Raw genomic sequence first — 27,472 nt, forward strand, 5'->3', positions numbered from 1 at the left:
CCAACCAATCAGTGTGGCTCTATTCTGACCAATCAAACTTTGAAGCTTTGGAGCCCTCATTTGCAGAGGACTGACCAATCAGGGAGTAGGGGTGGAGACTTCTGTCTATATAAGCCAGCTCCCCTGTGATTTTGGAAGTACACTTTCCTTTTCACCTGAGGCTGAGGCTTGCATTTCCCCAGTGGAGCTGAAACACTGGAGCTGTCTCTCACTGCAGCATAGCAGACTGGCACAGGCCAGAGCTGACTGCACAGCACAAAATAGACCCCTAAGGAGCAGAGCAAAGCTCTCTAAGCAGAGAGGGACCTGTGTGCTGCTTTCAAAGTCGTGCTTTGTATTACAATTGAGCTGTTTTGCACTGAATAAAGTTTGCCTCTTCACCACACCCCCAAACTGGGGATTCCCGTTGGTGTGAAGTTGGTGCCAAAGACCATTGGTTGACAAAGCCAATAAGATTTTTAAAGTTTACTCATCTGACGTGTTTTTTTTTATACCAACAATGGGACCAATTGACCTATGTCCCTCCTGCTGTGATACTAGTAGTGCATATTATTTGTCTTCTGCCAAAAACTTTCAACCTGAATCTGATAACGAGGGGTGGGGGAATCAAACAAAGATTATGGGATATTCTATAAAACAATTGGCCTGAACTGTTCAAACTTATTAACCTCACAAAGACAAAACATGTGGCAGGGGAGGGAAGGGGCAGGGAGGAGGGCTGTACTGGATTAAAGGAGACTAAAGACACATTGGCTAGTAATTTTGCACCAATGGTAAATTTCTTGGTTATCAAGGTGGTATGGAGGTCATGTAAGATAACGCCTGTGTTCCTAGGAGATACATGCTTAAGTATTTGATATTTGCAGCAGTTCCAACGCGGAGAGTAATGAAACAACCCTAGGCTTCCCGCACAAGGTTCGCGCGTGCGCACTGCTCTCTTTCCGACGCAGCGGGAGGGTCATTGAGTGCCACGAGCCGGAAATACGCAAAAGGGGTTCCGGTGCCGCGCAGGTTCCGGCGACTAAGGCGGCGAAATGGAGGAGACGCCTCACAGTGAGCGCGCGGGAGGGGCGTGGGTGGCGGGACTGAAAGACAGGAGCCGCTCTAACTGTGATTCTGTCTCCGCGCAGACTGTCCCGGAACCGGTAGCGCCCAGGCCGGCCGAGGGGCCGCATGTCAAGGGTGCCCCAACCAGCGGCTGTGCGCTTCAGGCGCCGGCGAGACTCCAGACCCAGGTAAGGAAGGGGCAAGCTCTGCAGGGAACGTAAAAGGCGTGAGCCGGAAGAGGCGGAGCTTATGGCGAAACTGGGCGGGGATGGTGGGCGTGACTTGATGCGTTGCAGGTAGGTCGGAAGAGGCGGGGCTTGGTGGAGAAGTCTGTGGGGGCAGGGGAGGCGACGAGGGGCGGGACTTGAGGAATGAATGACAGAGGCGGGTCCCGAGGGGCAGGGCCTTTAAAAGGCAAGGAACAAGGAAAGTGACCGGCTGCAGTGGAACCTAAGGTTCAGTTACTTGCCTGAAGTCAAAAGGGGTCTTAAGAAGGGCGGGCACGGGAGAAGTTGGCTGGGTTGAGGGGTGTGGCCAGAAGTTTGAGTGACAGTGACTGGTCTGGAGGAGGCCACCAGCAATGGGATAGGCTATAAACTTAGAAATCAGGGAGCTTGGGCTTAAATCCTGGCGCCCTCAGCTACTTTCTTTGGACAGAATTTCTTCCTTTTGAGGAGCGATACTTCCATTCATTCAACAGAAATATGTATTAATTGCCTCCTAGGCACAGTGCTCTGTGCTGGGGATACAGCTGTGAAAGAGAGAGGTGGCTGCTCTAGCGGATTTTAGTTTAGTGGGGGAGACCCACAGTGACCAAGCAAGCAAGCAATAAGTCATCACAGCGATATGCACTAGGGGGGTCACATTGGAGAGTGGGGAGGACTCTGGAACTTAAAAGGCAGGAAGCTGGGAGAAGAATTTTGAAGGAGTTCAAAGAGAGACTTGGGTTTGATTTTTAGTTCCCTCAAAAACAGTATTGACCTTGAGCAAGAGTCTTAACCTTTCTGGGCCTCTATTTCCGCATCAATAATGGGGGAGAAAATTAGTTACCTCACAGTGTTGTTTGAAAGGTTTGAAAGAAGGTGAAATCATGAAAGCACAGCAAATGTCTAATACGTGATAGTCATCAGTGACAGGTACTTACCAAGTGCCTGCTGTTTGTCAGGTTTCTCAACCTGGGAACTTACTGACTTTGGGAGCTGACAGTTCTGTGTGGTGAGGGCTCTCCTCAGCATTGTCGGGCATTTAGCAGCATCCCTGGCCTCTACCTACTACATGCCAGGAGCACCCCTTCCTTGTGACAACTAAAAATGACCTCAAACATTGCCAAATGTCCCCTGGCAGATTTTGCCCCCAGTTTGAGAATCATTACTACACTCATGCACCAAATAATAATATTTGGATCAACCATAGACTGCATATGTCACAGTGGTCCCATGAGATTATAAGGGAGCTGAAAAATTCCTATCACCAGTTAGTCACTGCCCTAACTTTATAGTGCAAAGCATTCCTGAGATGTTTGTGGTGATGCTAGTGTGAATAAACCTATGTCATATAAAAGTACAGCACATATAATTATATACCGCACATAATACTTGATAATAAACTGTTATGTTAATTAGCTTATATATTTACTACTGTATATTATACTTATTTTAAATGTACTCTTTCTACTTAATAAGAGTTTGCTGCAAAATAGTATGCTGTGTTATACTGACAGCTGCCTCATATATCTCATGTTTATCTTTTGATTATATCATCTTTTCTTGTGCTTGATTTAATCTCGTGCTGTTTCATACAGTAACATACTCTATAGTCTTATTACCTAGGAGCAGTGGGCCATATCGTATAGCCTAGGTCAGTGGTCGGCAAACTGCGGCTCACGAGCCACATGCGGCTCGTGAGCCGCGGTTTGCCGCTCTGTTGACTAATGAGTTTGCCTACCACTGGCCTAGGTGTATAATAGGCTCTACCATCTAGGTATGTGTGAGTGCACTCTATGATGATTGCGGGACAAAATTGCCTAATGACACGTTTCTCAGAACGTTTCCCTGTTGTTAAGTGGTGTATGACTGTATATTCATAACTCTGTTATGGAGCCGGGAATAACGTGGTGAACAATTCAGGACAGAGTCTCACCCTCATGGAGCTTATATTCTAGTAAGATATGATAAGTAAATCAATAAGTAAGAAAATGTCAGATGTGATAATAGCCCTATTTTCTTTGTAGCACTTATTACTACCATTGACTGGGTGGTATTTCACACACAAACCCTTCTAGCCCATTGGAAGAGTGACATTTGGGATTTAGTTGGAGGATGTCATCACCTGAATTGCTTTCTTTGCAGCCATAGAGGAAATCAAAGAGAAAATGAAGACCGTAAAACACAAAATCTTGGTGTTGTCTGGGAAAGGCGGCGTTGGGAAAAGCACGTTCAGCGCCCACCTTGCTCACGCCCTAGCGGAGGATGAAAACACACAGGTAGGGGAAAACTGGGGAGAGGCTCCTGTCTGAGGGTTCATGATGGCTTGTGGAGAACTAGTTCCTTAGACTAAGCCAAATTGGCCTCTTTGATCCCTGCAGGGAAGATGAGGAAACACATAGCAGTCAGGCAATGGAAGCTTTCATTGGATGCTCTCTTTGTGAAAAGGTTAACAGGTGTACATTTCTCTTGGCAGGCTGGCTATTTATTACATCAAGTTCAGATTTCTTTCTCATGATTAACCCCTTTCTGCCTTTTTCTAGGCCAGGGGTCTACAAACTATAGCTCATGGCCAAAACGAGCCCATCTCTTGTCTTTTTATCGCCTGTGAGTTAAGAATGATTTTTACATTTATAAATGGTTGCTTTTATTTTATTTTTATTATGGTTATTATTTTTGTTATTTGGGGTTTATTTTGGCTTGTTTTTATTATTACTTTTTAATCCTCACCTGAGGATATATTGTTGTTGTTTTTCTAGATTTTTAGAGAGAGAGAGAGAGAAACATCAGTGTGAGAGAGAAACATCAACAGTTGCCTCCCGATGCACGCCCCAACCAGAGATTAAACCCACAACCTAGGCATGTGCCCTGACTGGGAACTGAATCCACAACCTTTTGGTGTACCAGACGATGCTCCAATCAACTGAGCCACCTGGCCAGAGCTGTTTGTTTTTAAATGGTTGCTTTTAAATCTCTATATATAAAAGCCTAAGAGACCATTACTACTGGTTGACCAAACGACTGGTTGCTATGACGTGCACTGACCACCAAGGGGCAGATGCTCAATGCAGGAGCTGCCCCGGGTGGTCAGTGTGCTCCCACAGCCAACCTCTCATGGATCCCTCTGGCCAGCTGCCCCGATGGCCCCGATCACCAGCCAGACCAAGGAACCCCACCCATGCACGAATTCGTGTACCAGACCTCTAGTTGTTACATAAGTGCCTACATAATATCCTTAATTTTGCCCACAAAGCTTAAAATGTTTTCTGTTTGGCGCTTGAAGAAAACATTTGCCGTGCTCTATATATTTCACAAAACAATAAAAAATTCATCAAACCTCAAAAAAAAATTTGCAAACCCCTGTACTGGGCCACAAACATATGCCTAGGTACACAAACGAGCGGGAAAACTCAAAGTACCCAGAGCTGCTCTCTGGATTTCAGCCTTAATAAAAGGTATGGTGGGGCAAGGAAGAAAAAAATACTTTTTACCAAAAGGTCAAATGGAAATTTGCAGTACCTGTGATTTTTAAAATACATTAGGTTATTCATTGGGACTCATGATCATTTTGCATTGACCTTAGAAAATGATCCCAATATTCACTTTATCATTTTGTATCTAATAAAACCATGACAATTATGTTTTTCAGTTTTGTTTTGTTTTAACACAGGTCACATTCTAAAATGACCTGTTGTTTCCAAAATGAAATTTTGCCCAAAATTCCAGTGAAAGAAACCTGGACATATCAGAACTGCTAGAGTGGCATGGGTGTCTCTAAAACCCAGCCTCCCGCTGTGTTGACCCCTGAAATGAGAAACCTCATGAGACCTTGTGAATTGGCACTGTGTGTGCTCTGGGTTAGAGAACTTGCTAGTCACTATTTCAGTTTCCAGCTAAATGCTGTTTTCTCCATCAGAGCACTTCCTGGGGCCTGCAGAAGAGCTCTGTGTGACCTGGAAACCATCTTATTTTGTTTGTGTTGAAAACCATTTCCTGCCATTTCAGTTCTTTCCATGGTCTTCATGTGTTCTTTCCATGGTCTTTGTGTGTACCTTTCATGCATTGTTTTATTTCTGAACATTACTTTTCTAACATTCTGAATATTGAAAGTTATTTTTATATATGAGGGCTAACACTTTCACTTCAACTTTCTTTTCTTACTTGTTGACAAATGGCCCTTTACTTTTGTTTGACTTTTTTAGAAAGTAAGATAGTTCTAGAGCAGGGGTGGGCAAACTTTTTGACTCGAGGGCCACAATGGGTTCTTAAACTGGACCGGAGGGCCAGAACAAAAGCATGGATGGAGTGTTTGTGTGAACTAATATAAATTCAAAGTAAAGGAGCGGAGGGGAGAGCAAGAGAACCGGATAGAACAGCCGGATCCGGCCCGCGGGCCGTAGTTTGCCCACGGCTGTTCTAGAGGGACTGTAGAGAGATATTTATTATTGAAATTTCAAAACTGCCACATGTTGCCTATTATATTTTAAAACTCTAAAAGCTGCATAAATTTCAGTACTTTCTATTTGTGTGAGATAAACCATTCTACCTCAGTGAGCAATAGCACCCTAAGACCTTACTATAATAAAGGCTTTATTTCCTCCACATCACACACACACACACACACACACACACACACACACACACAAACACTAATAAAGCCAGCTACAGTGGGCAAGGGGATCAAGCCACCATTCTGATATGCCCTCAACATACAAACACGTACACACACGCAGGGGCCCCCAAGACACCTCACCAGTATCTAAGAACTCCAGAAATACATTTTTTTAAGTCACTGGATTACAAAATTAGAGTTTGCTTCAGGAGTTGGCAAACATTTCATGTCAAGAGCCAGATGGCAAATATTTTAGGCTTTGCTAGCCATACAGTTTCTGTAGCAACTATTCAGTCTGCCCTTAAACATGAAGGCAGCCATCAACAACCTGTACACCACAAGCATGTCTGTGTTCTAATAAAACTTTATTGTTACTGAAATTTGAATTTCACATAATTTTTACAACATGAAAAAAGTATTCTTTTGATTTTTATTTTTCCAAACCTCTAAAAATGTAATAACCATTTTTAGCTTGCAGGCTGTACGAAAACAGGTGGCAGGCTGGATTTGGCCCCCAGGGTGTAGTTTGCTGGGCCCTGGTTTGTTTTTTAACACCAGAAGCACCTGTGCTGGCTGGGGAAGAACTTATTTGGAGGACTGGAACCTTGGGCAAGGCAAGTCCTTCCTGGGGCAGTGACGTGGCTGGACTACGTGATCTGTGAAGCTCCGTGTTCCTGTCAGTCATTAGGGCTCTGAATTCTGCCTTATCCCTCATTTCTGTTCCGATCATTTTGTATCCCATGGAGCTGCTATCACTGGCCTATGTACCTGGCTGACGTGGGCTTCTCTAGAATCTGGTGTCTGCCATCAAGATGTTCTCTAGGGATTTGGGGAAAAGGAGAGACGACTGGCTTGGAGAAGGTGGCATCAGGACTGTGATGGCGACTGATGGATGGGGGAGGGGGAACCAAGGCACAGAGGTGGGGCCAGGGCGGACATGGAGAGGCAGGCAGTCTGGGGGACTGCTCCGGGGAAGGGGGCCAAGGCTGAGGCTGAGCCAGACCTGTGCTTTAGGAGCACTACGTGACAGCCAGCGAGTGTGTGGTTGAGTACCATGAGAGGGCGAAGCCATGTCTCCAGGAGAGGCCCCAAGGGTCCAAACTAGGGCAGGGATTGGAGCAAACAGCAGGGAACAAATGAGGGCAAAGTTGGGGAGACAAAGCAGAACCTCCCAACTTTTGGAGGAGAGAGAAGTTGGAACTCTACTAGTAGTTGAGTATTTGGGGTGCAGTCTAGCATGGTGGCCAAGAGCACAGGCCCTGGCGTCACCCAGCCCCACCCACACCACTGCTGTGACCTTGGGTAGGTAAAATGGACTCAGGCTGAGTGAGATGATACATGTAAACGTAAAGTGCTTAACAGGGTACCTGACATATAGTAACTGCTCAGTGAGTGTCCTTGATAGCAGTCATCATTATTACTTTATTCCACTAACTGAAAGAAGGGTGGTGATGAAATTTTTGCTTCAGTGATAACGATTTATAGCCTACCCAAATAGTGCTGAGCAGATTCAAAACATATTTGTCAATTCGTTCTTCTATCAGTCACCAATCTCTTGCAAATTTATATGGGCCAGTTGGCTAGCCAAGAAGTCTGTTTTCTCACGGTCCAGGTTACCCAGAGTAATCGTGGCTTTTTGAAGCTGCCGGGCATATTCTTCTCAGCTCTCTGGAGGTGGGCTTTCACCAGGCCAGTTGCAAGTAACCACTTGTGAATCAACAGCTGTTTACATAGAATTGCGCTTCCATATAATTATGTTCAGAAATCCCCACTGCACACACATCTAGACTTTGCAGTATGCTGGAGGAAAGCACACCATCCGGTGTGGAAACAGAGCTAGATAAGCTGAATTTCTTTATGCAGCGGTGCTTTTTAAAAACGTCAGTACTTGGGAAAGTGTATCACTTTGCAAAAGGTGCCCAGTGTGGGCATATAGTAGATGCTCAATGTGTCTCGTAGATTACACTCCAGTCACACACATTCCTCCCTGCCCTGAATTCAGCAGGATGGTGGGAAGCACCCTGTCCCTTTTCTAACCCTGAGCAAGGCTGTTCGTGTCTGCGCTCAAGGCAGGCAGGAAGGTATCTGACAACTGCCTCGTTTGCAAAGGGCTTTGCATCAGGAGGCAACAGAATTGGGAAGCTCCTGACCAATCACAGACTGGGAAATGTGTAAGTTGTGGTGAAGGGAGGCGGAGGAGCCCAGCCTCTGACATCAAAAGCTCTCACACCATCTTTCCACCACAAGTCACCAGCTTCCCTGAATCACCACTTCATCATCTTGCTTTGTGCTCTAAAAGATGAACTTGACCATTAAAAGGTCCATGCTAGGTGCTTTAGGCCTGTTGAGTTTTTAGGCCAATCTGTGGGGTTTGTAGACTCTAAAGCTAGAAGGGCCCTAACAATCTCCCTAAACCAGGGGTGGGCAAACTTTTTGATTCGAGGGCCACAATGGGTTCTTAAACTGGACCGGAGGGCCGGAACAAAAGCATGGATGGAGTGTTTGTGTGAACTAATATAAATTCAAAGTGAAGGAGCGGAGGGGAGAGCAAGAGAACCAGATAGAACAGCTGGATCCGGCCCGTGCCGTAGTTTGCCCAAGGCTGCCCTAAACACTTGTCACAGATCAAGTTGTGTCATTCTGTTGCACTGCTTGCTTAGTCCAGCAGAGGGCGCCTGAGGTAAACGGCTGATCTAATGTATGAAAAGCTTTCCTGCCCAGGGTCTGATTGCTGGTGAGGAAGTAGGTTGGTGTTTGTTGAGAGCCTTGAAGAGGGAAGCAAGAAGCAAATTTGGGGCAAGTTAAAAAGTTACCCAGAGATGCTGCACTTTGTATGCAACACATTAGAGCTTTCAAGATGAATATTAGCCGCCTTTCAGAGTTCCCGAAGGCCGGTTCAGTCCTCATCTACCTCAGGGCAAGCAGGGTGTTTGGCATGGAAGGAGTCATCCACGGCTGTGCTTACCACTAGCAAAGAGGTTTTCTATATTTCCTTCTTATTTTCAGTTTCTTTTCTGGAAGCTGAGCCTAGGCTATCACTAGCCTCGGGATCACAGGGAAACGGGGTTTGGTCAGAGCTCATCTCCTTGCCAGGCCCCCTGAGGTAGTGGAGAGAGCCCTGGCTTTGGAGTCAGAGACCTCGATTTATGTCCCAGCTCTGTCCTGGCTCATTGAACAGGTCATGGGGCCCCCTGAACCTTAGTTTCCTCTTCTGTAAAGCAGAGATAATAATTCCCACAACCAGGCACATGGTCAGGGCCAAGTAAACAGTGCCAAGACCTGAATTTCCACATGACCTGACACCCGGGTCCACAGGAGCACCTCGAGCCAGGTCAGTCTGGGCGGGAGGGAGGGAGTCTGTGCTGATGTGCTTTGCCAAGTTCTCTTTGGGAGCCTTGGACTGTTTCCATGGCTGGAAGATAAGTGCTGTAAATCTTCCTCGTGAGATTCTCCTTGGTCCATGTTTGACCCAGTTTCTCTCCTCTTCTCCCCTCCCTCCTTTTCCTCTAACCCTGTTCCTCTCCCAACTGTGTGTGTCTGGAGGATTGTACTTTCAGTTATGTCACAGCTCTGGTCTCTTCTTGTTCCCCAGGTTGCTCTTCTAGACATTGATATATGTGGGCCGTCCATTCCCAAGATAATGGGATTGGAAGGAGAACAGGTAAGAGCTATGTTATAAAATGCAGTGGAGTGGTCTCTTACAGCAAACTACTGTGCTGAGCTACTCAGCCTAGATGAAGGATTAGCACAGCCCACACATTTTTACATGGAGATGATAAAACCAGATAAATGTTTGCTAATCCATCTGTCTACTTCAACAATAATTGTGAATTGGTGGTGGTGGGGGATTATTTATAAAGTTCATCTAAACCCGTGGTCAGCAAACTGCAGCTCGCAAGCCACATGCAGCTCTTTGGCCCCTTGAGTGTGGCTCTTCCATAAAATACCATGGCCTGGGCGAGTCTATTTTGAAGAAGTGGCGTTAGAAGAAGTTTAAGTTTAAAAAATTTGGCTTTCAAAAGAAATTTCAATCGTTGTACTGTTGATATTTGGCTCTGTTGACTAATGAGTTTGCCGACCACTGATCTAAACCATTAAAGAAGTGTTGGTTTCCATGCCTTCTCAGAGGGGAAGGGAAACAGCAAGTAAAATGCAGAAGTAAGACACAGAAACATAGCTGACTGGGAAAGCCAGACCAGAGTTGGCTGGGGGCTTGTACCCTGGAAGCAAGGGAATATTTCTGCCCTGTGGTTGGTTACCTCTGGGGAACTGAGACTGAAGTAGGCGAGTGATGTGGGGTGGGGGCGGGGCCGCAGTGGTCTGAGCAGGTGCTAGTCTCTCCCTCCCTAGCTGCAAGAAGCAATCCCAGAAGGGTTCCCTCCCCCGGGGCAGTGCATTGAATCTGGCTGGAGGGCTGGGCTGTTCTGGGAGTGTCAAGAATGGTGCATTCTTAAGTGCAGCACTGTTCTGTGCGCTGGGACCCTGTGGTGAGCAAGGCAGATACAGACCCTGGCCCTCATGGGAAGGGTCAGATGGGACAGACGATAGATAATAGAAAACTAAAGCAGGGTGAGGCGGCAGACAGCATGGAGCAGGACAGGAATGGGAGCTGCTCTTTGGGGAGGTTTTCTTTTTTTTTTTTTTTTAAATTGGATAAGTAGGAATGAATTTTTTAATTTTATATATATATATATATATATACACACTATTATATGTATCTATTATTTTATACGTATATATTATTTTTAGAGAGAAGGGATGGAAGAGGGAAAGAGAGAGAGAGAAACATTGATGTAAGAATGAAACATCAGTTGGCTGCGTCCTGCACACCCTCTACCGGGGATCAAGCCTGCAACCCCAGTATGTGTCCTGACCAGGCATTGAACCAGCAACTTTTCAGTGCAAAGGATGACACTCCAACCGGCAGAGCCACACCAGCCAGGGCACAAATGGTTTTGTTGTGTTGTTTTTAATGAGACTTCCAAGCTAGATACAAAGGACCACGTTATATGATCACACTTCTATGACTGTCTGAAACAGGCAACGTGCAGAGACAGAGCAGATCCATGGTCACCTGGTTCTAAAGGGATGTGTCAGGATTGGGGGTGACAGGGGAAAGGTGCAGGGTGTCCTCTAAGGTTGATTGTGGTGGTGGATGTACGATCATGTGACTATCCTGAAAGCCATTGAACTGTACACTTTCAGTAGGTGCATTGTATGCTATGTGACTGATGTCTCCATAGAGCTATTTTAGAAAGTAAGTCTTCATTAAGAAAAGCAGACTTTCCGTTTTGGCTCCTGCGCTGCTCTAACTTCTAAGATGGACATGTAATTGGGAGTTGCTTAAGTTCTAGCTTCGTAACAGGTGGTGCGAAGTTGAGCCCTGGCTATTGATGAACACCCGTGATGGAGAGTCAATCTTGAAGTCCCCCGGGAGCGTCTCCCTGACACCTTCCTCCCAGTGCTTGCTCCCTGGGGACAGCAGGCCCCAGCGGAAGCTCAGGCCACGGGCAGGGCGGTGCTGTGTCACCTGGCTCACTCACAGTACTTTCTTCACTTCTGGACTTTGAGGGGCAACCCCGCTGCTCCACAGTCACTGCATTTTCTCAGTAACCCCCAAGCAATTTCTGTCACTCTTTAAAAATACCTCAGACCCCAAATTGTATTTGACTGGGGTAACTGGTTCTGTGACTAGATGGCTACACAGTTTCAAAACAGCCCAATTTGATGGGGAAAAGGATATTGGATTATTGCTTTCATTAGCCACCACCCCCCCCCACAGCTGTTCACTTCCTATTAAGCATTAAGTAATGGCATTTTAGATTAATTCTATTTTGTAAAACTGTCTTCTTGCTGCGTAAAATGTGTCTGCATGAAGTGTGACCAGGGTGCGGGATTTACAAGTGACTTGATGCCCGTGTTCACACAGGTGCACCAGAGTGGCTCGGGCTGGTCTCCAGTGGTGAGTGCTCATGTTTTTACCTTATTTTCAATGGAGTGGAGATGGGCCAGGTATGCATAATGGGTATGTGGTGGCTGGCAACACTGTTCTCAGCCCGCCTGCACATCAATCAGCAAGCATTTACCCGGGCACGTTTCTAGCGCAGGGCCTCCATTAAGACCAGGGCTTGGCAGACCACTTCTGTAGAGTCAGACAGTGAACATTTTCTGTTTGTGGGCCATACACTCTCCATTATTGTAGCTCAAAAGCAGAGATACGTAAATAAATGACCATGGCTGTATTCCAGTGAAAGTTCATGTACAAAAGCAGATGGTGGCCAGGTTTGGCCCAGGGGCCACAGCCCAGCCCAGGCTCAGCCAGTTGAGGACATGATGCTCATTTATTTCAGCCAAGTCGCCTGTCATTGTGGCTGAGGGCCAATGATACCTCTTTCAATCCCACCATATGGTAACCTTTTTCCCCCTCAAAATGATTTGAGGATGTACTCATAGATCACAGTAATATTACCCCCAAACGGTTTTTTTCAGCCAGACGAGACATAGGGAAGTGCCTTGTGCTGTGGCTTTAAGGAAAATGTTTCTTGCCTCATCCTCTCCAGTTCCTGGAAGACAACCTGGGGGTGATGTCAGTGGGTTTCTTACTCAGCAGCCCCGACGACGCTGTCATCTGGAGAGGACCCAAGAAGAACGGTTTGTGCTCCGTTTTCTGTCTGTCGCTCTCTCCCAGCAGGACTGCTGGGGCTCCCCTGCCCCCCTGCTGTCGGGACGCCGCGGCAGGATTTTTAAGTGTTCAGTTGCCTCTGTCTTCACTGGTTGGAGAAATACCAGTTTTTGTTTTACAGTTTTTAATATCTATTGTGGGTTTTTTTCCTCCTGAAAACCCATATAACCCTGAAATTATCCATATTTATTGTGGTTTTGTAGTGGCTTATTTGTGTCAGAGAGAGAAGTGTCTGAACTGATCGATACCAGCCTGAGTGGGCACTGAGGCTTAGGCAGATTCCTCAAACTAGGCACTGGGACATTTGGGACCGTAGTAGTTAGGGGAAGTGTGGACAGTGCTCTATACCACGGATGCCAGGGGCAGCCTGGCCTCTGCGCTGGATGCCAGCAGCACCCCCTCCCTCGACGTGGCAGCCACCAATGTCTCCAGGCTTTTCCAGATGCCATGACTGAGAGTCTGCACGTGAGGGTCACAGACTGTTTCTGTGGAGCCCCCAGCCCAGCCTGGGGAAAGGGAGGCCTGGCCTCAGTGTGGTCCCTCCTCTCAGGCATGATCAAGCAGTTCCTCCGCGATGTGGACTGGGGAGAGGTCGACTACCTCATCGTGGACACCCCACCTGGGACGTCAGACGAGCACCTCTCGGTCGTCCAGTACCTGGCCGCCGCGCACATCGATGGGGCCGTGATCATCACCACCCCTCAGGTGAGCGAGTGCGGAGGGAGCTGAGTGGGAACTGCGCCGCCAGAAGCTTTCTTCCTCACAGGCCCTGAGACCTGGTCTACCAGGGGCCCTTCGGGACGAGCAGCCCTGCTTTGTCTCTGCAGAAACCCTGTTTATCTTTGGTCCGGGCATTTGCTTTTGACAAATAAGCATTCCACAGTTGGGTTTTTTTGGTCCAGTAGTGGTTCAAAATTGCCTTTTAATTTCCTCTCACAAAGCCAGCGAGAGTGATGGTGCTGTTACAATTCAGATTGTTCGCTATGGTCACCTCACCCTTACCACGCTCATGCATCAAGTCCGCAGTCTGCAGGGCTCCCTCACTCGCATTGCAGGACAGTTTGGAACTCTCCCCAGTTTTCTACAGCACCAGCCCGGGCGTAGGCAGGGATTTCTGGGGAAGCTGCTGCAGGCCTTGCCAGCTCCTCGTGTACCAGTTACCGAGGCTGTGCCACAGGACTGTGAGGAACCCACATTGGGTAAGTCCAGCAGGCAGTAAGTGCATCAAGGCACTATGGCTACTCCTTAGCACGTGTGACTAACAGTCACGGCTCCCGAAGGATCACAGCTCGAGTCATCTATTCTCCAGAGGCACACATTTGCTGGTTCTCTTCAGTTATGCTTCTCACAATATTCTTCCCCACTCCTAAGAAAGCAGGATAAAGAGGCTTGGTCTGCCTCTGAATCAGGCAGCCCGGCCCCATCCTTCACCAAGCCTTCACTGAGCAGTCATTACATGCAGGCCCGGGCCAGGCACCAGGACAGTAAAACATACCGGTCCTCCCTCATGGCCCATGCAGTCACCGAGGAACGTGGGCGCTGTGCATGCAGGCACACGCAGGATGCTGTCAGTGGTATGACAGGATTCATGTCTTCGGATCCCTCTGGTTCCCTGTGCAGAGAGATGTCGGAGCATGTGGAGGAGCAAGACACCGCTTGGGTGGCTAGAGGCCACCTGGGGCACTGGCCTGGATGGAGGTGGAGAGAAGATGGATTGTTCCCAATGTAATTACTAGATGGAATGCACCACCCGGGATGTTGATGGTGGGGAATGTTTTCCGTGTGTGGAGACAAAGGGCCTATGAGAAGTTCCTGTACTTTCCTCTCAGGTTTGCTGTGAACATACAGCTGCTCTAAAAAAAAAAGTCTATTAGCAGAAGTCTAGTTGGCCCAAAGATGGCTTCTCCATGCCACATTTGTTGTGAATGGAAACATGGAGTCCCTGAGTGTTCAAGAAGAGGTGACGGACCAACAGGTGCTAGCCCTTCCCCAGGAAGCCATGGGGAGCGGGCACGCGCCACACGTGTGCCCTATAGAGCCTCTCTGGAGAATGTAATTTTGGGCTGTGGACACCCACTTTCTCAGAGCCCTTCACATCTGGACTGGCAGGCTTTGAATTACAGGACATCACGGAGAGAACCAGAGGTGCAATGAGATGCACAAAGTCGGAGCCAGTTTACGTTCTAGCTACATGCCTGCACCCCAGCCTCACAGAGGCCTAAAGCCAAATGTGTGCCTCTGGAGAATAGATGACTCGAGCTGTGATCCTTCGGGAGCCGTGACTGTTAGTCACACGTGCTAAGGAGTAGCCATACTTGACGACAGCGAGTGAGGACATGTGTCTGCAATAACATTAACCGGGGAATGGGGAGGATACTAAGCAATGATCATACTCAGTACCCACACCGTGAAGTATACATGCAGTGTTCAGAAGTGAATTTTAAGTGATCCAAAGATCTTATTTTCTTTCTGTTCGCAAAGTTGTTTGTGTTCATAGTAATCTAGATCAGAGGTTAGCAAACTTTTTTTGCGAGGGCCCAGATAGTACATATTTTAGCCTTTGGGGATCATGTGGTCCTTGTCATAGCCACTCAGCTGTACCACGTAGGGTGAAAGCTACTGGAGACAGTATGTAAAGAACGGGCATGGGCTGGGTTTCAGAAGAACTTGACAAAAACAGGCAGCCAGCCAGATTTCGCCACAGGCCTAGTTCCCCATCCCCTGAACTAAAAAACAGTGCACACTTTGGCTCAGCATAGTATGTTGAAAAGAAAGTAAACATTGGGACATGCTAGTTGGGGAGGTAGAGAAGGGTGTAGGGGGATACATGGTGATGGAAGGAGACCTGACTGTGGTAGTGCTCACAATACAGTGTAGAGATGATGTGTGTGGAATTGCACACCTAAACCTGTATAATTTTGTCATCTCAATAAATCCAATAAAAAGGAAAAAAAGAGATATGCTAAAAGGTCACTTTTCCGCAGATTCATTATATATTTGATGTTTGGCTGTTCGGGTTCATCCTTTCTGGGTTTTGTGGGAATGAATAGTGCCTGGATAGGGCTTAGCACATGGTCGGCACTAAGTAAATACTCATTGGATAAACGGCTCACATCCCTAAGCTTTCTGAGGGCGATCCACTGCATTGCAGCCGGCCCTCGACCTCACACATTCTCTTTCTTGTACTTTAACTTTGAAACAACTGGTCTTTTGAACCGTGATAGGAGGTGTCCCTGCAGGATGTCCGGAAAGAAATCAGCTTCTGTCACAAGGTGAAGCTGCCTATCATCGGGGTGGTGGAGAACATGAGCAGCTTCGTCTGCCCCAAGTGCAAGGTGAGTGCTGACAGCCCCTTGCGCAGGTCTCTGAAGCCGGTTGCTTTCCCCGTTGTTTCCAGAAGTGGGATCACAATGACAGTTCTGCATTGCTGATTGAATGAAAAGTCTTTGGTAGTTAGTGTTTCACATTCAGAATGGACGTTTTTAAAAAGTTTCTTTAAAATGTGGTACCGTCTTGTGATCCTGAAACAAAGTCATGATTCTTCCCCACTTACTTTGCCTCACAGAAGGAGTCTCAGATATTCCCGCCCACAACGGGGGGTGCAGAGGCCATGTGCCAGGACCTGAAGATACCGCTCCTCGGCAAAGTGCCTCTGGACCCGCACATAGGTGGGTGAGTCTCCACGCCCAGTTCCGTTGCTGAGTGGGGCCTTCATACACTGGGGCCCAGCCCCCGGACCACCTCCAGGAGCTCCGCCTGCAGCAGAGAGAGGCAGTGAGCCAAGCGGGCAGGTGGCCAGGGGAGCAGGCAGACCTTAGGGAGGAGGGCTGGTTGAGGTGGGGCTGGAAGAGTGGAGGAGAGATTGGTCAGGTGATGGCCGAATGCAGGGAGGGCACTAGGAAATGAACAAAGGGACCCTTAGGGGACAGACCTGGTTCTGCTGCCGTGAACTCCGGTGGGTTTCCCAAGCTGCTTCCACGCGTTCGCATGGGAGCTCCACCTCTGCGCCCCCTCACTTGGGTTTCCCTGTCCCGTGGGGGAGTCGAGGAAATGACAATTCCAGGTTGGCCTCACCAGGGTCCACTGAGATTGGGGAGCAACTGTGGGTGGGGAATCACTGAGCCTGCTTCTCCAGTGGTGCTCAGCATCTGGGGGCAGGGGCAGAAACACCAACCGCAGGGGCCTACACAGGAATGGGGGTGGGCAGACAGATGGAGGAGGCAAGAAGGCCTCGCGCCCACTGGGGCAGGGCCCCTATGATTGCTCACCGGACATTGGGTTGACATAAGGTCCTAGAGACAACCTGCGTGTCCACAGGAGGACATTGGGTGGACAATCTTATGAAAGATTAGCATACAGGTTGATGCCGATAGGTTGATGCCGATGTGGAATGACCTTCAGGATGCGAGTATACATGGAAAAAGCAGTGGGCAGAACATGTGTGTCATATGCTGCCATTCTTTTTTTCTAAGTATATGGGTGTGTGTGCACATACGTGCCACATTTATATGCACATACAGTTTCCAGAAAGACATCTGAAACACCGATCGCCTCCCCTTTTATGGTACATTTTGTATCCCATACTTTTTCTCCATGTGCATTCATGATCTTTTTACTCAAAAGAACTAAGTAATCTTTGAAAACTCAGTTCCTGGGCCCACCCAGGAGCTGCTGAATATGTCCTGTGTGGGGCCCTGGAACCTGCATTGCCACACCACCCAGAGGAATTGTAGGCACACACATGGAACACCCTTGGCCAGGGGAGGGTCCCTGTGGATAGAGGGAGGCAGGGGGTCCTCTGAGGCCCCCGCCATTCTTTCCTGGCGTTGTTCATTATGAATGCAGCAGGTTCAGGAGCTTCCTAATGTCACAGGCACAGAAAGAGCCCCAAGGCCATGTTGCCACTTTGTTTTCTTCAGGGATTTCATTCTCTCTCATTTGTTTCTTTAAGGTAAGAGTTGTGATGAAGGACGGTCTTTTTTGGTTGACGCGCCGGATTCACCAGCTACGTTAGCCTACAGAAGTATAATTAAAAGTAAGTGTTTATATGAGCCTTGTGAATTCAGATGGTTGTGGGGCCCGGAGGTGACATAAATGAGCAAAGTGGGCTGGGTGTGAGGAGAACCCATTTAGGATTATAAGTGGTCACTGCCACGCAGCCTCGGCTGGGCATTCAGGCCAGTGGGGTCTGGGATGACCTGGAGAGCGCCTCCCTCAACCCAGGGACCGGGAGTCTATGAGAAACCTTTCAGTACGTCAATGTCATAGGCTAAGTCATAGTTTAAAAGACACAGCGAGGGTGGATTTTTTAGCATAGGAAATACATCTCGGTAAAGCTGTCAAAAGAAAATTAAGAAGAAAAGACACAAAGCCTAGTGAGCCACACCAAACTCATGTGCAGCTCCAATTCCCAGCCGGCAGCCAAGGCGACAGTTGTCGAAGGCCTACAGTCCTGGTTTGTGCGGGAGCTTTCTGCCTAGTGAAGTGGTGTCGAGGGAAGTAACATCACTCCCGGGCTCTGAAGAATGAACCGAGGACGGGCCTCCAGTGTGGTTCTCACCACGGATGGGCAGTGTGTGGTATTCAGGTCACGGAAGATTCGGGGCATCAACAGAAATGGGGCTTTTTAGGGAGTTCAGCATCTGGGGATTCCACCCCAGCCTGGAAGCACCCAGGCTGGCACAGGCAGGGCTGCCCGGGGCACTGAGGAGCTGCCAGTGTTTCTCTGCCTGCCGCCTTGTTTTCCAGGAATCCAGGAGTATTGTAGTCTCCATCAGCCAAAAGAAGAGAGGACCTCGTTAGTTCCTGAAACACGGGGGGACATGGATGCGAGCAGCACGGCCAGTGCGTCCTGACCGCTCGGGCACAAAGTGGGCTCAAGGCAGAGAGGGACCAGACTCTGGTGTGAAGTCACTATTGCAGACACTTTAATCATCTGATACTTGTACAGTTTTCTTTAGATCACATGTAAAGGGCGTTCTTTACAAATGTGCCGCTTAAAAAATAAAAGCGTCTCCTCAAACGTCCCTGCTTCACTGAAAACCCACGGCTTGTTGGTCGGGAATGCCTGCTGGAGCTTGCTTGACTTGCAGAACCCCTCACCTCACCACTGCTGCCTCTGGAGATATGCCTGAAAGGGAAGCAGAGGGATGATGTATGGCTTCGGTGCAGAGCACACGGTCACGGTTTTAGTAGTAGTCCAGTTACTCTCCAGATTGGGGAAAAGGATCATCGATGGAGCCTCAAGCCAGGGCTTGTTCTGAGGTTAGCATCGATGCAGCTGCATGTGGTCAGAACACCCCTGAGCAGCCCTGAGATCACCCACTAAACCGAACTGGGGTCTGTGTCTGCCCTGTATAGTCACATGACACTACCGCAGTAACTTCCGGTGCCATACAAGACATTTCACAGGAAAGACAGGTGTGAACTCTAGAATTATGGACTTTGCCAAGAGAGGCTCCCTCTGAGATGCACAGGAATGGAGACAGCTGAGGGAAGAGTAAATTCCTGTTTTCCATCTTATTTCAAGTGTAAGTGGTACATGGGCAAATTTCCTTGTTCTTTCCTCTCATCTTCTCATTTCCCTCCCTGCTCCCCTTAATGCCTGCATATGGTCAAATCTGTACATGTCCAACGCGAGGAGGGTGGGACCCCAGTAAAGGGTGATGAAGTCACAAAGCCCAGGAATGCCCAGTGCACGGGCTGGTTCCCCTACCTGGCTATGCCCCTGGCCACTCAGGGCACTGGGGTAGGCGGCTCAGGCCACGGGCACAGCCGGGCACAGGGGAGCTGCATTTCTCACAAGCCTCCAGCCCCGGTCCAGACCCCTGCCTTGATCCCGCCTCTCACCTAACACTTGTGGATCTCCAGCCCCTCGAGGCCAGGCTTCTCAAAGTCACGTGGGCAGGCCTGCAAGGGAAAAGCAGCCATGGCATTTGGTCCCACCTGTGCCGGCCCAATTCCCACTCGAGGTCAGGGCAAACTCCCATGTGCCAAGAGCATACAGTAGCGCTATGAACATTTAACACGGTTCACACCACTTCAGGATGAGCTGGTCACGTTTATTTCACTGCGTTTATATGTGAGGTTAAAAAAATGTGTGTGCTTCTAAACTCTATAGTTTTTAAAATCACTGAAGACTAACGATGGTAGTCACAGAAGGATAAACTCTGTACAATTCCACTTGTGCGAGGGCCCTGGATTCATCATATTCATAGGAACAGAAAGTAGAATAGTGATTTCCAGGGGCTGGAGGTCAGGCAACAGGGAGTTTCTGTTTAATGGGTACAGAGTTTCAGTTTTGGAAGATGGAAGGTTCTGGATGGAGATGGATGGTGGTTGGGGATGGATGGTCGCACAACAATGTAAATGTACTAGATGACACTGAACTGTACACTTGAAAATAGTTAAAATGGCTCTGGCCAGTGTTTCTCAGTGGTTAGAGCGTCAGCCTGCTCACTGAAGGGTCACAGATTCGATTCCTGGTCAAGGGCACATACCTGGGTTGCTGTTTGGGAGCGTGCGGGAGGCAACCAGTCGATGTCTGTCTGTCTCTCTCCCCTTACTCCCCCCTCTTTTCCTCCCTCCCACTCTCTGAAAAAGCAATGAAAAAACTACCCTCAGGGGAAGATAAAAATAAATAACTGGTTAAAATGGTAAATTTTTATGTTGTGTATATTGCACCACAACTTAAAAAAAACTAACAGTGGCAGCCCGACTGACGATGAAAACATTCAACACTGCAGTTGCCAACAGGCCCCCTCTCCCTGAGCTTCAGTCACTCACCGTCTGGAACACTGTCTGGGACAGAAAGCTGGCTGCGGCTTTGCTGATGTCACTCTCGCCTCCCATCTTACAAAGGATGTAGCCATACAGGTTAGCGGCCTGGAGGGAGATCCCCGCTATCACGAGGGCCTGCACCCAGACAAAGAAAGGTCAGGCTCCTGAGCTTACATGGAAATGTTCCTCCCACACCCTGTAGCAGTGGCTCTGGCTGCACCTAACGTAGCAGCCAACTTTTACGAGCACCTTCCAAGGCTCCTGGACACCTTTTAATCAACGACCTGTGAAGTCGGTGCCATTATCATCCCAGAGACACGAAAGTTGCCCAAAGTCCAGGAGCTGATGCAAGGGCAGACCAGGACCCAAACTCCAGAGTCCACACCTCGAATCACACTGTTGCTTGTCCCGTCTATGGATATTTTGTTTTCTCCGTGAATGAAACAGGTCATGGCAACAAAATACAGTAACTCTGAAATAAAACTTCAGAACTCTTGAGGCTAGCTTATTCCTACCTAGGGAGGGTTCCCTGTCCAAGGTAGGATATCATAGGTGTTTTCTATAACTCCTCTCTTAGCAGCATTATTCGTGCACCAAAGGTGGAGGCAACCAAAATGGAGAATCCCTCACCTCACTGAGCAGTGGGTCCACATGCAGCTCAATGAATGGAGGGATAAATAAAATGTGGCCTGTCCATACAATGGAATATTATTCAGCCTGAAAAGGAAAGATGTATTGATACATGCTCTAGCATGGATAAACCTTGAAAATGCTATGTTACCAGAAAGAAGTCAGTCACAAAAGACCACATATTGTATGATTCCACTTCTAGGTAATGTTCAGAATAGACAAACCTATAGAAACAAAGATGAGGGGGTGTCGGGCTGCGTGAACAGGGGCATTGGGGAGGGAGTGATGGCTGAAGGCTGTAGGATGTCTTTGCAGGTGGTGAAAAATCCTGAAAGTGATTGTGGTGATGGTTGCACAACTGAATACATAGAGGCCATTGAATTATACACATACAGGTGAGCTGTATGGTGTGTGAATTATCTCAATACAGCTATTTCAATAAATCAATCAATAAATAACAATCCACTCCTGGCACCCCTGGTTCTGTACAGATGTCAAAGCAATGTCAGGGTCAGGTGTTGCCTTACCAGCCACTTTAGCTTCAAGGAAAACAAGGTGCTAAAGAAGAACACAATCCAAATGATTGGGCAAATAATGAGGCCAAGCCAGAAGATTCGGGCTTCTGCTTCGGTGGCAGCGATATTGTTTGGAGAGACCTGTGTGGGAAAATGAGTCATGCCATCATTTTCATTGACTTTACATGTGCTTGTTACGCGCTGGGCGCCGGCCCCGGTGGGCTTTGGGCAGGGCAGGATCAGAGCTGCCCAGAGCCCGAAAGGAACCCACGGACACTTCCCACAGCCGCTCTCCCCGTGCTGGTTCGCCTCATCATGGAGAATACCTTTCTGGCTTCAAAAATCCAGTGGCTTTTCCCATCTTCATCGACCTGGTTCCACCAGCGGAGGCCCACCATGAGCCTCCCAGTTACGTTCTATGGAAAAGGGACAAAATGATTCTCAGCGCACCTTGGGCAAAGGGCAGGTCGTCACCTGTTAGTTGGTGAATAAAACAAAAGTTAAACTTGTACTGGGAGCAGAGAGGAGGGAAACTGGACTGTGGTGGTATCTCAGTCAGTTTTCGAGGCTTCTAATTTTTAATTAAGCTTACCTTAAAAAGTGACAGACTCCCCAAATATATATATCCACATTAGGTAGAACATTCAAATTTCTGTATATTATATGTAAACTTTATTAAAAATCAAAGCTATGTGGAGTTGTCATCTCACATGACACATATTTGCAACAGTTGATATCCTGAAGCCATTTACTCTAAACAATGTATTTTTTCCTCTAATTTTAAGTGACTCTGGCTCCATATTCCTAAGAATGTATCAGCAGTTCCAGCCAGAGCACCTCTTTGCTCAAATCGGCCACGTGCATCAGGACAGTCACCATCCGGGCGCAGCCCACGTGTTCCGGGAACAGCGGCATCAGAGGGGGGCCTCACCTTCACAGACCAGAAGTCGAAGGACAGAAGGAGGAGCACGGTGACAAAGCAGCCCACAAAGCTCCTGCTGAACCAGTCGCAGCCCACGTAAGTGACGATGGCGCTCACTCGGAAAAACAGGTGGAAGAAGGTGGCCAAGGGGTGCCTAGGAAAGAACCCAGGAGGCCCCTCACTCCCTGGTGTCTGACTTCTCATGCTCTCCCTGGCACATTGCACACCAAACTCAGCCAGGCTGCAGCTCCAAGGGCGGCCAGCACTAAATTAGAAGGCCCGCAACAGTCAGCATTGTACTCGATTTTTCCCCTCTTGAAGAATCCTGTACTTTCCCCTCATTTGATAACAAGTATCACTTGCCCTCCTTGAAACTGGGTCACCTTTGAAGTGAAATGTGACCATGGTCACTCACTGCCTTCCCACCTAGCAGCAACAGGGACTAGTTCCCTAAAGCAAAGGTTGGGCTATTACCCAGTCGTGGAGCAGTGGGTCCACGTGCAGCTCATGGGTGCTGTCTCGAGTCATTGGGGAATGCATGTTCCTGGATAGAGGGAAATGAGAATGACATGCCAACAACAGGTCTGACTCGTGATTGCTCATGATGCGTGGGACTTAAATGATGAAATGGAGTCTAGGGGGAGATGGGTTTTGTTCACTGAGCCCCTAGGCACAAAAGAAGACACAGAGCCAAGGGGAATGTGCTCATCCTACACCAAATGCTGTTGGGGTTCTTTTCCCAGCCTTACAAAGGGTTCAGCATTCTGGAGAAAGGGGCTGCGCCTAGATGATTAAAAAGTCCAAGAACGAAAGATAATTTTGAAAGGCATTGGGGGTCAGAGGAGCTTCAGCTAAAGGGACCTAAAGACTCTCCTTGTCTAGGACCCCGCGCTATTTATTATAACACAATTTGTCCCAAGGCAAGGTGGAAATATACACTTCAAAGGGTAAGGTATCAAAGGGTACAGAAGCATTGTCAGTTTGGGGAATAGCCTACAGCTATTCAGGTGTTTGGCCAACAGGAGGCAATAAAATGCCCTGAGCTGTCTCGCAGTTAACAATCCTATTCAGGTTTGGGGGAAGTGCTGTTTACCATTTCCAACAGGTAAACTACATTTGACTCAACTCTGTTGAGCTCCCCAAACTTCACCAACCTTTTGGCGAAACTCTTGTAATTATTACATGCTGGAATTGGTTCTTGGCAAAATGCTTTAAAAATTAATCTGGAAGATGAGAGACCCGAGGGTAATCAATAACGAGGGACACCCATTTGTTGGAGCAGATAGATAACCAACACCTGTAGGGGTCAGGCAGGCGACAGCCGGGGTGACATGGGCCAGGCAGAAGAGAAGACACTCATGGCTTTCTATTTCTTTCTTTAGGAATCCACTTTTGACAGAGCTCAGGTAGAGAAAAACACTCAATCCGGATCAAGAAAGCAACAGGGCAGGACCAGTGATGATGGCAATGAAAGCACCACCCATTGCTAGGGAGGTGGGGGGCAGGCCTCCCTCCAGGACAGGGGACTGTTCTCTGCACATCTGCCCTTGTACTGCCAGATTCAACATTTCACAAGAAGCTAGAAATCCAGACTTAGATGGCAAATAGGATTTTAAGTGATGGCTTCTAATTCTGTTAATAAAATAATGCAGGCTGTGTATCACCCTGGCCCGCCAGCTGCCAGCTTGCAACATCTGAGATGACAAAGAGGCAGCCATCACACCTGCAAGGGATTCCCAAAAAGAAGCAGGGTCAGAATAAATCAACTAGGGGCTCCTATAGAATGGTGTGGTTTCAAACTCCCAAGGGAACGTGGACTAAGATTCAGAAGCAGAATTTAGGACTTCTGCATGTACTCCTGATGTTCCAAAGGAAGTTCCAGAGGAAGCAGGGGGCCATGGCCAAACACCAGCTGTGCACCAGAACGTTTCTCTTCTGTGCCTTTCAGATGCTGAGCTCTCCTGGCAGCCTAGTGAAAGGCCGGCCTGGATAGAGTACCTGGCACTTAAGAATTAGATGTGATGCCCTGGCCAGGGTGGCTCAGTTGGTTGAAGTGTCATCCCATACACCGAAAGGTCATGGGTTTGATTCCCAGTCAGTGCACATACCTATGTTGCGGGTTTGATCCCTGGACGGGGCACATATGGGAGGCAACCCATTGATGTTTCTCTCAAATAAAAAAAACATCCCCAGATGAGGATTGAAAAAAAAAAAAAAAGAATTAGACATGATCACACAGAACTTCCAAATATGGACTGTTCCAGAAGACAAGACTTTTGGGAATCTCTTAAACCATTTTTTGCCTTAAATCTTATTGAGGATTTTCAATAAACTGTCTCTATACAATTTCCCCCTCACACTGAAGATAAATGAATCATCTCACCATATTGGAAAGTTCTTCGAAGGCAGAAACCATGTTTTGGATACTTTTATATCCCCAACAGTACATGACTTTTAAAATTCTCAGCAAATATTTGTTGTGTTGAAACTTGTAATCGAGTCCTTTAAGGCCCACTGGGACATCTGTCCTCTTTGTAGGACAAATATAGACTTAAAAGATTTAAGAGAGACCCAAGTGTGCAGTAGAACCTGGAAGTTGGTGTATTTGAATAAATCCCCTGCCTACTACTTCTTTTTCTTTCTTTTTAGGCTGTGGTTTCCTGAAATAAAACACAAAAAAATTCCAATTGTTGGAAAGTTCTACTTAGTTGGGAGGTATTATTATTGTCATTCAATCAAATTATTATTATTCACACGATGCCCAAAGCAAGTAGAAAATGATGCCTGTTGCACTTTCAAATATTGCTTTAATCCTGTCTTATGCAGGTTGCTCTCTGCACAACCCTCCAAAGCCTCATGCAGTCTCTCTCTGGAATTTGCCCAGCCTTTGCCCCCAGCTAGCACTAATGTGGCCGCAGACCAGTTTTCTAGTTTTGAGAGTGTTGAAGGCTATGGCTTAAGCCTGTCCATTCTTCCCTGCCATGGGGTCCTCCATCCTGCCAGCATTCTCTCCTGCCACCTCCGCAGCTGCAGAGCAAGCACACACACCAACAGCACCTCCACCTCTCAATGCCACTGGCTTCCAATTCCACCCTCTCAGGCACGCACCTGGTCGTCGCTTGAGAGGTGCCCAACTGCCAGGGCTCCAGTCCTGGCTCCTACCTCAGAGTTGCTCCATGATCCTCCCTAAGCTACGTAACCCCTCAGCCTCAGTCTCTGCTTCTGTACAACGGGAGTGCCAGCAGCAGCCACTTCCTAGGATCCTGAAAAGATCTAGTGAAGCTGGCGGGTATGAAGTGCTAGAAACACAGGCCGTGCTTCGTAACTGCAAGCAGCTGTTGTTACCTCAGACCCCGGAGTCACTCGAAACTGTTCCACCTCGAGGAGCCACACTGGAAAATTCCCCCTTTGACCACAACTTTCCCCCTCTCATTCCCCGGGGGCACTTTTCATCTCAGGATTCCCCCAAGACTCCAGATTCCACATTCCCCTGCCACGTTGCTTTTGCTGAAGAACCACCTTCATTCCTCAAGAAGAGTTTTTCCCTGGGTCCCCAATGCCCCCTCCACCTGGCCCGTAGAAGCCTGTTCTTTCAGTAGAGGAGGTGGGAAGAATGACAGATGGTGAAAGGGGAAATGAGACCTTCATCAAAGTGTTAAGGTGGGAAGAGGCTCAATGGGCTTTTGTTTACATTTAAATCGATTTGTGGAGTTCTTGGTCCCAGGATACCTATTATCTTCCTCCTTAGAAGGAAACACTGAGATTTCTCAACCTGGAAAGTGCATGAAAGTCTCCTGAGGGGCCTGCAAATGTGCACGGCGCCTGTCCCGACACACGGGTGCAGGCTGAGCGTGGGGCCTGGACTGACTTCACAAAGCTTTGAAAGCTCTGCTCTAACCTGGTTTGCAAACGCAGGCCCAGCGCTACATCAGGCTCACTTCCTATCTCTGTAACTAAAGTTTTATTGGAATGCAGTCATGCTCACTCATTCGCTGGCCTGCAAAGCTAAAATATTTACCCAGAAAGTGTGCCAACCCCTGGTCCAGACCAACAGGAACAATTTGGTGATGAAATCAGGCTCCACTCAAAACAAACCAAAAAGGAAACAAACTGCTACTAACGGCCACTTTTCCCCTAAAAAAATCTGCTTTCAATAGTGGCAGCGTGGGAGCTGCCTGACGAGCAGAACCAGCAATTATGCTGAGAGTCAGAGTAGCCATTTCCGGACGGTTGAGGGGCGGTGACGGGGAAGGTGCGCAAGGAGCCTTCTGGGTGCTGAGATGGTCCACATCTTGATCATGTGTGTACACACGTGTACAAATTCATCAAACCATATGCTTAAGATTCGTGTATTTGACTATATGAACACTACACCTCATAAAAAAAATGTTTCTGATTGAAGCCACTGACCAAGGAAAAACATGTGCAAGTCACACTAAAAATTCTACGTGTTGTGGACGAAAGGGGCCACATGCTGACCTGACAAGCTCAGGGGAGGCCTGCGTGACAGTCTTGCAAACTCAGAGACCTAAAGTAACCACAAAGGATGGTCTGAAATTAAACTTTAAACGCAGTTATGGTGGGCAGTTACATCCTAGCCCAGTATCTTCCCTGACAAAGATCAACTTACATCTTTACTGAGCCCATTTGCCTTTTGCCTCTAAGATAACATATCTGTGAGATGTCTGAGTAACTTGTAACTTCCCTTTTTCTGGAGCCCCTGGGGCACAACCAAATGTGGTGGGCGCCAGGACAGATATCATAAATTCCTTCATTATCATGTTAATTGTTCCTGCACTCACCTAAGTATGTGTCCATCATTTTACTTTTTATCCAATCCCAGGGGTTTCCCATGGCTTTGCTTTATCCCACCTCCTTAATCTATCACCAATGAATTTCATGTAATCCACCTATGTCCCACCTTTGATTGCAATGTATAAATACAAATGTAACCCGCCATTCTCCGGAGGATTATCTCAATTTGTTGAGGTTCTGCTTCTCGGCATATGTCGACAGTTTGGCTCAAATAAACTCACAAAAATTCTTTACAGGTCTCAATGGTTTTTTACGTTAACAGTGTGA

The 27,472-nt window shown here is 47.8% G+C and overlaps 2 protein-coding genes across 9 annotated transcripts in view; one reads left to right on the plus strand and one right to left on the minus strand.

The window, feature by feature from the left end:
• Positions 1-619: 619 nt before the first annotated feature.
• On the plus strand, positions 620-25,053 carry NUBP1 (NUBP iron-sulfur cluster assembly factor 1, cytosolic). Of its 2 annotated transcripts, XR_013961240.1 has the most exons (12): positions 620-1,053; positions 1,131-1,235; positions 3,396-3,529; positions 9,455-9,523; positions 11,792-11,824; positions 12,423-12,513; positions 13,095-13,249; positions 15,769-15,879; positions 16,110-16,212; positions 17,496-17,579; positions 22,254-22,486; positions 23,773-25,053. XR_013961240.1 is itself a non-coding variant. In XM_080681033.1 (11 exons), the coding sequence occupies exons 1-11, from the start codon at positions 1,035-1,037 to the stop codon at positions 18,397-18,399; spliced, it is 1,011 nt and encodes a 336-aa protein (XP_080537159.1). In that variant the 5' UTR covers positions 620-1,034; the 3' UTR covers positions 18,400-18,570. The 2 variants fall into 2 exon arrangements, 1 of the variants encoding a protein (XP_080537159.1); XM_080681033.1 differs by lacking the exons at positions 22,254-22,486; positions 23,773-25,053 and adding an exon at positions 18,293-18,570.
• Positions 18,450-27,472, minus strand: part of TVP23A (trans-golgi network vesicle protein 23 homolog A) — a 36,637-nt gene continuing 27,614 nt past the window's right edge. For 2 of the 7 annotated variants that reach the window (XM_080681034.1, XM_080681040.1), the window contains exons 3-8: positions 22,400-22,655; positions 21,795-21,884; positions 21,481-21,609; positions 20,330-20,458; positions 19,394-19,453; positions 18,450-18,674 (exon numbers count right to left, since the gene is read on the minus strand). In XM_080681034.1, coding sequence (XP_080537160.1) covers positions 19,394-19,453; positions 20,330-20,458; positions 21,481-21,609; positions 21,795-21,884; positions 22,400-22,655 — 664 coding nt within the window. In that variant the 3' untranslated portion in view covers positions 18,450-18,674. Of the gene's footprint in view, positions 18,675-19,393; positions 19,454-19,678; positions 19,818-20,329; positions 20,459-21,480; positions 21,610-21,794; positions 21,885-22,399; positions 22,656-27,472 lie in introns of those variants that run through there. The other 5 variants (XM_080681037.1, XM_080681038.1, XM_080681035.1 and 2 more) reach the window with 5 other exon arrangements.

This window comes from Plecotus auritus, assembly GCF_963455305.1.
Source record: "Plecotus auritus genome assembly, chromosome: 7".
NCBI classification, from domain to species: Eukaryota; Metazoa; Chordata; class Mammalia; order Chiroptera; family Vespertilionidae; genus Plecotus; species Plecotus auritus.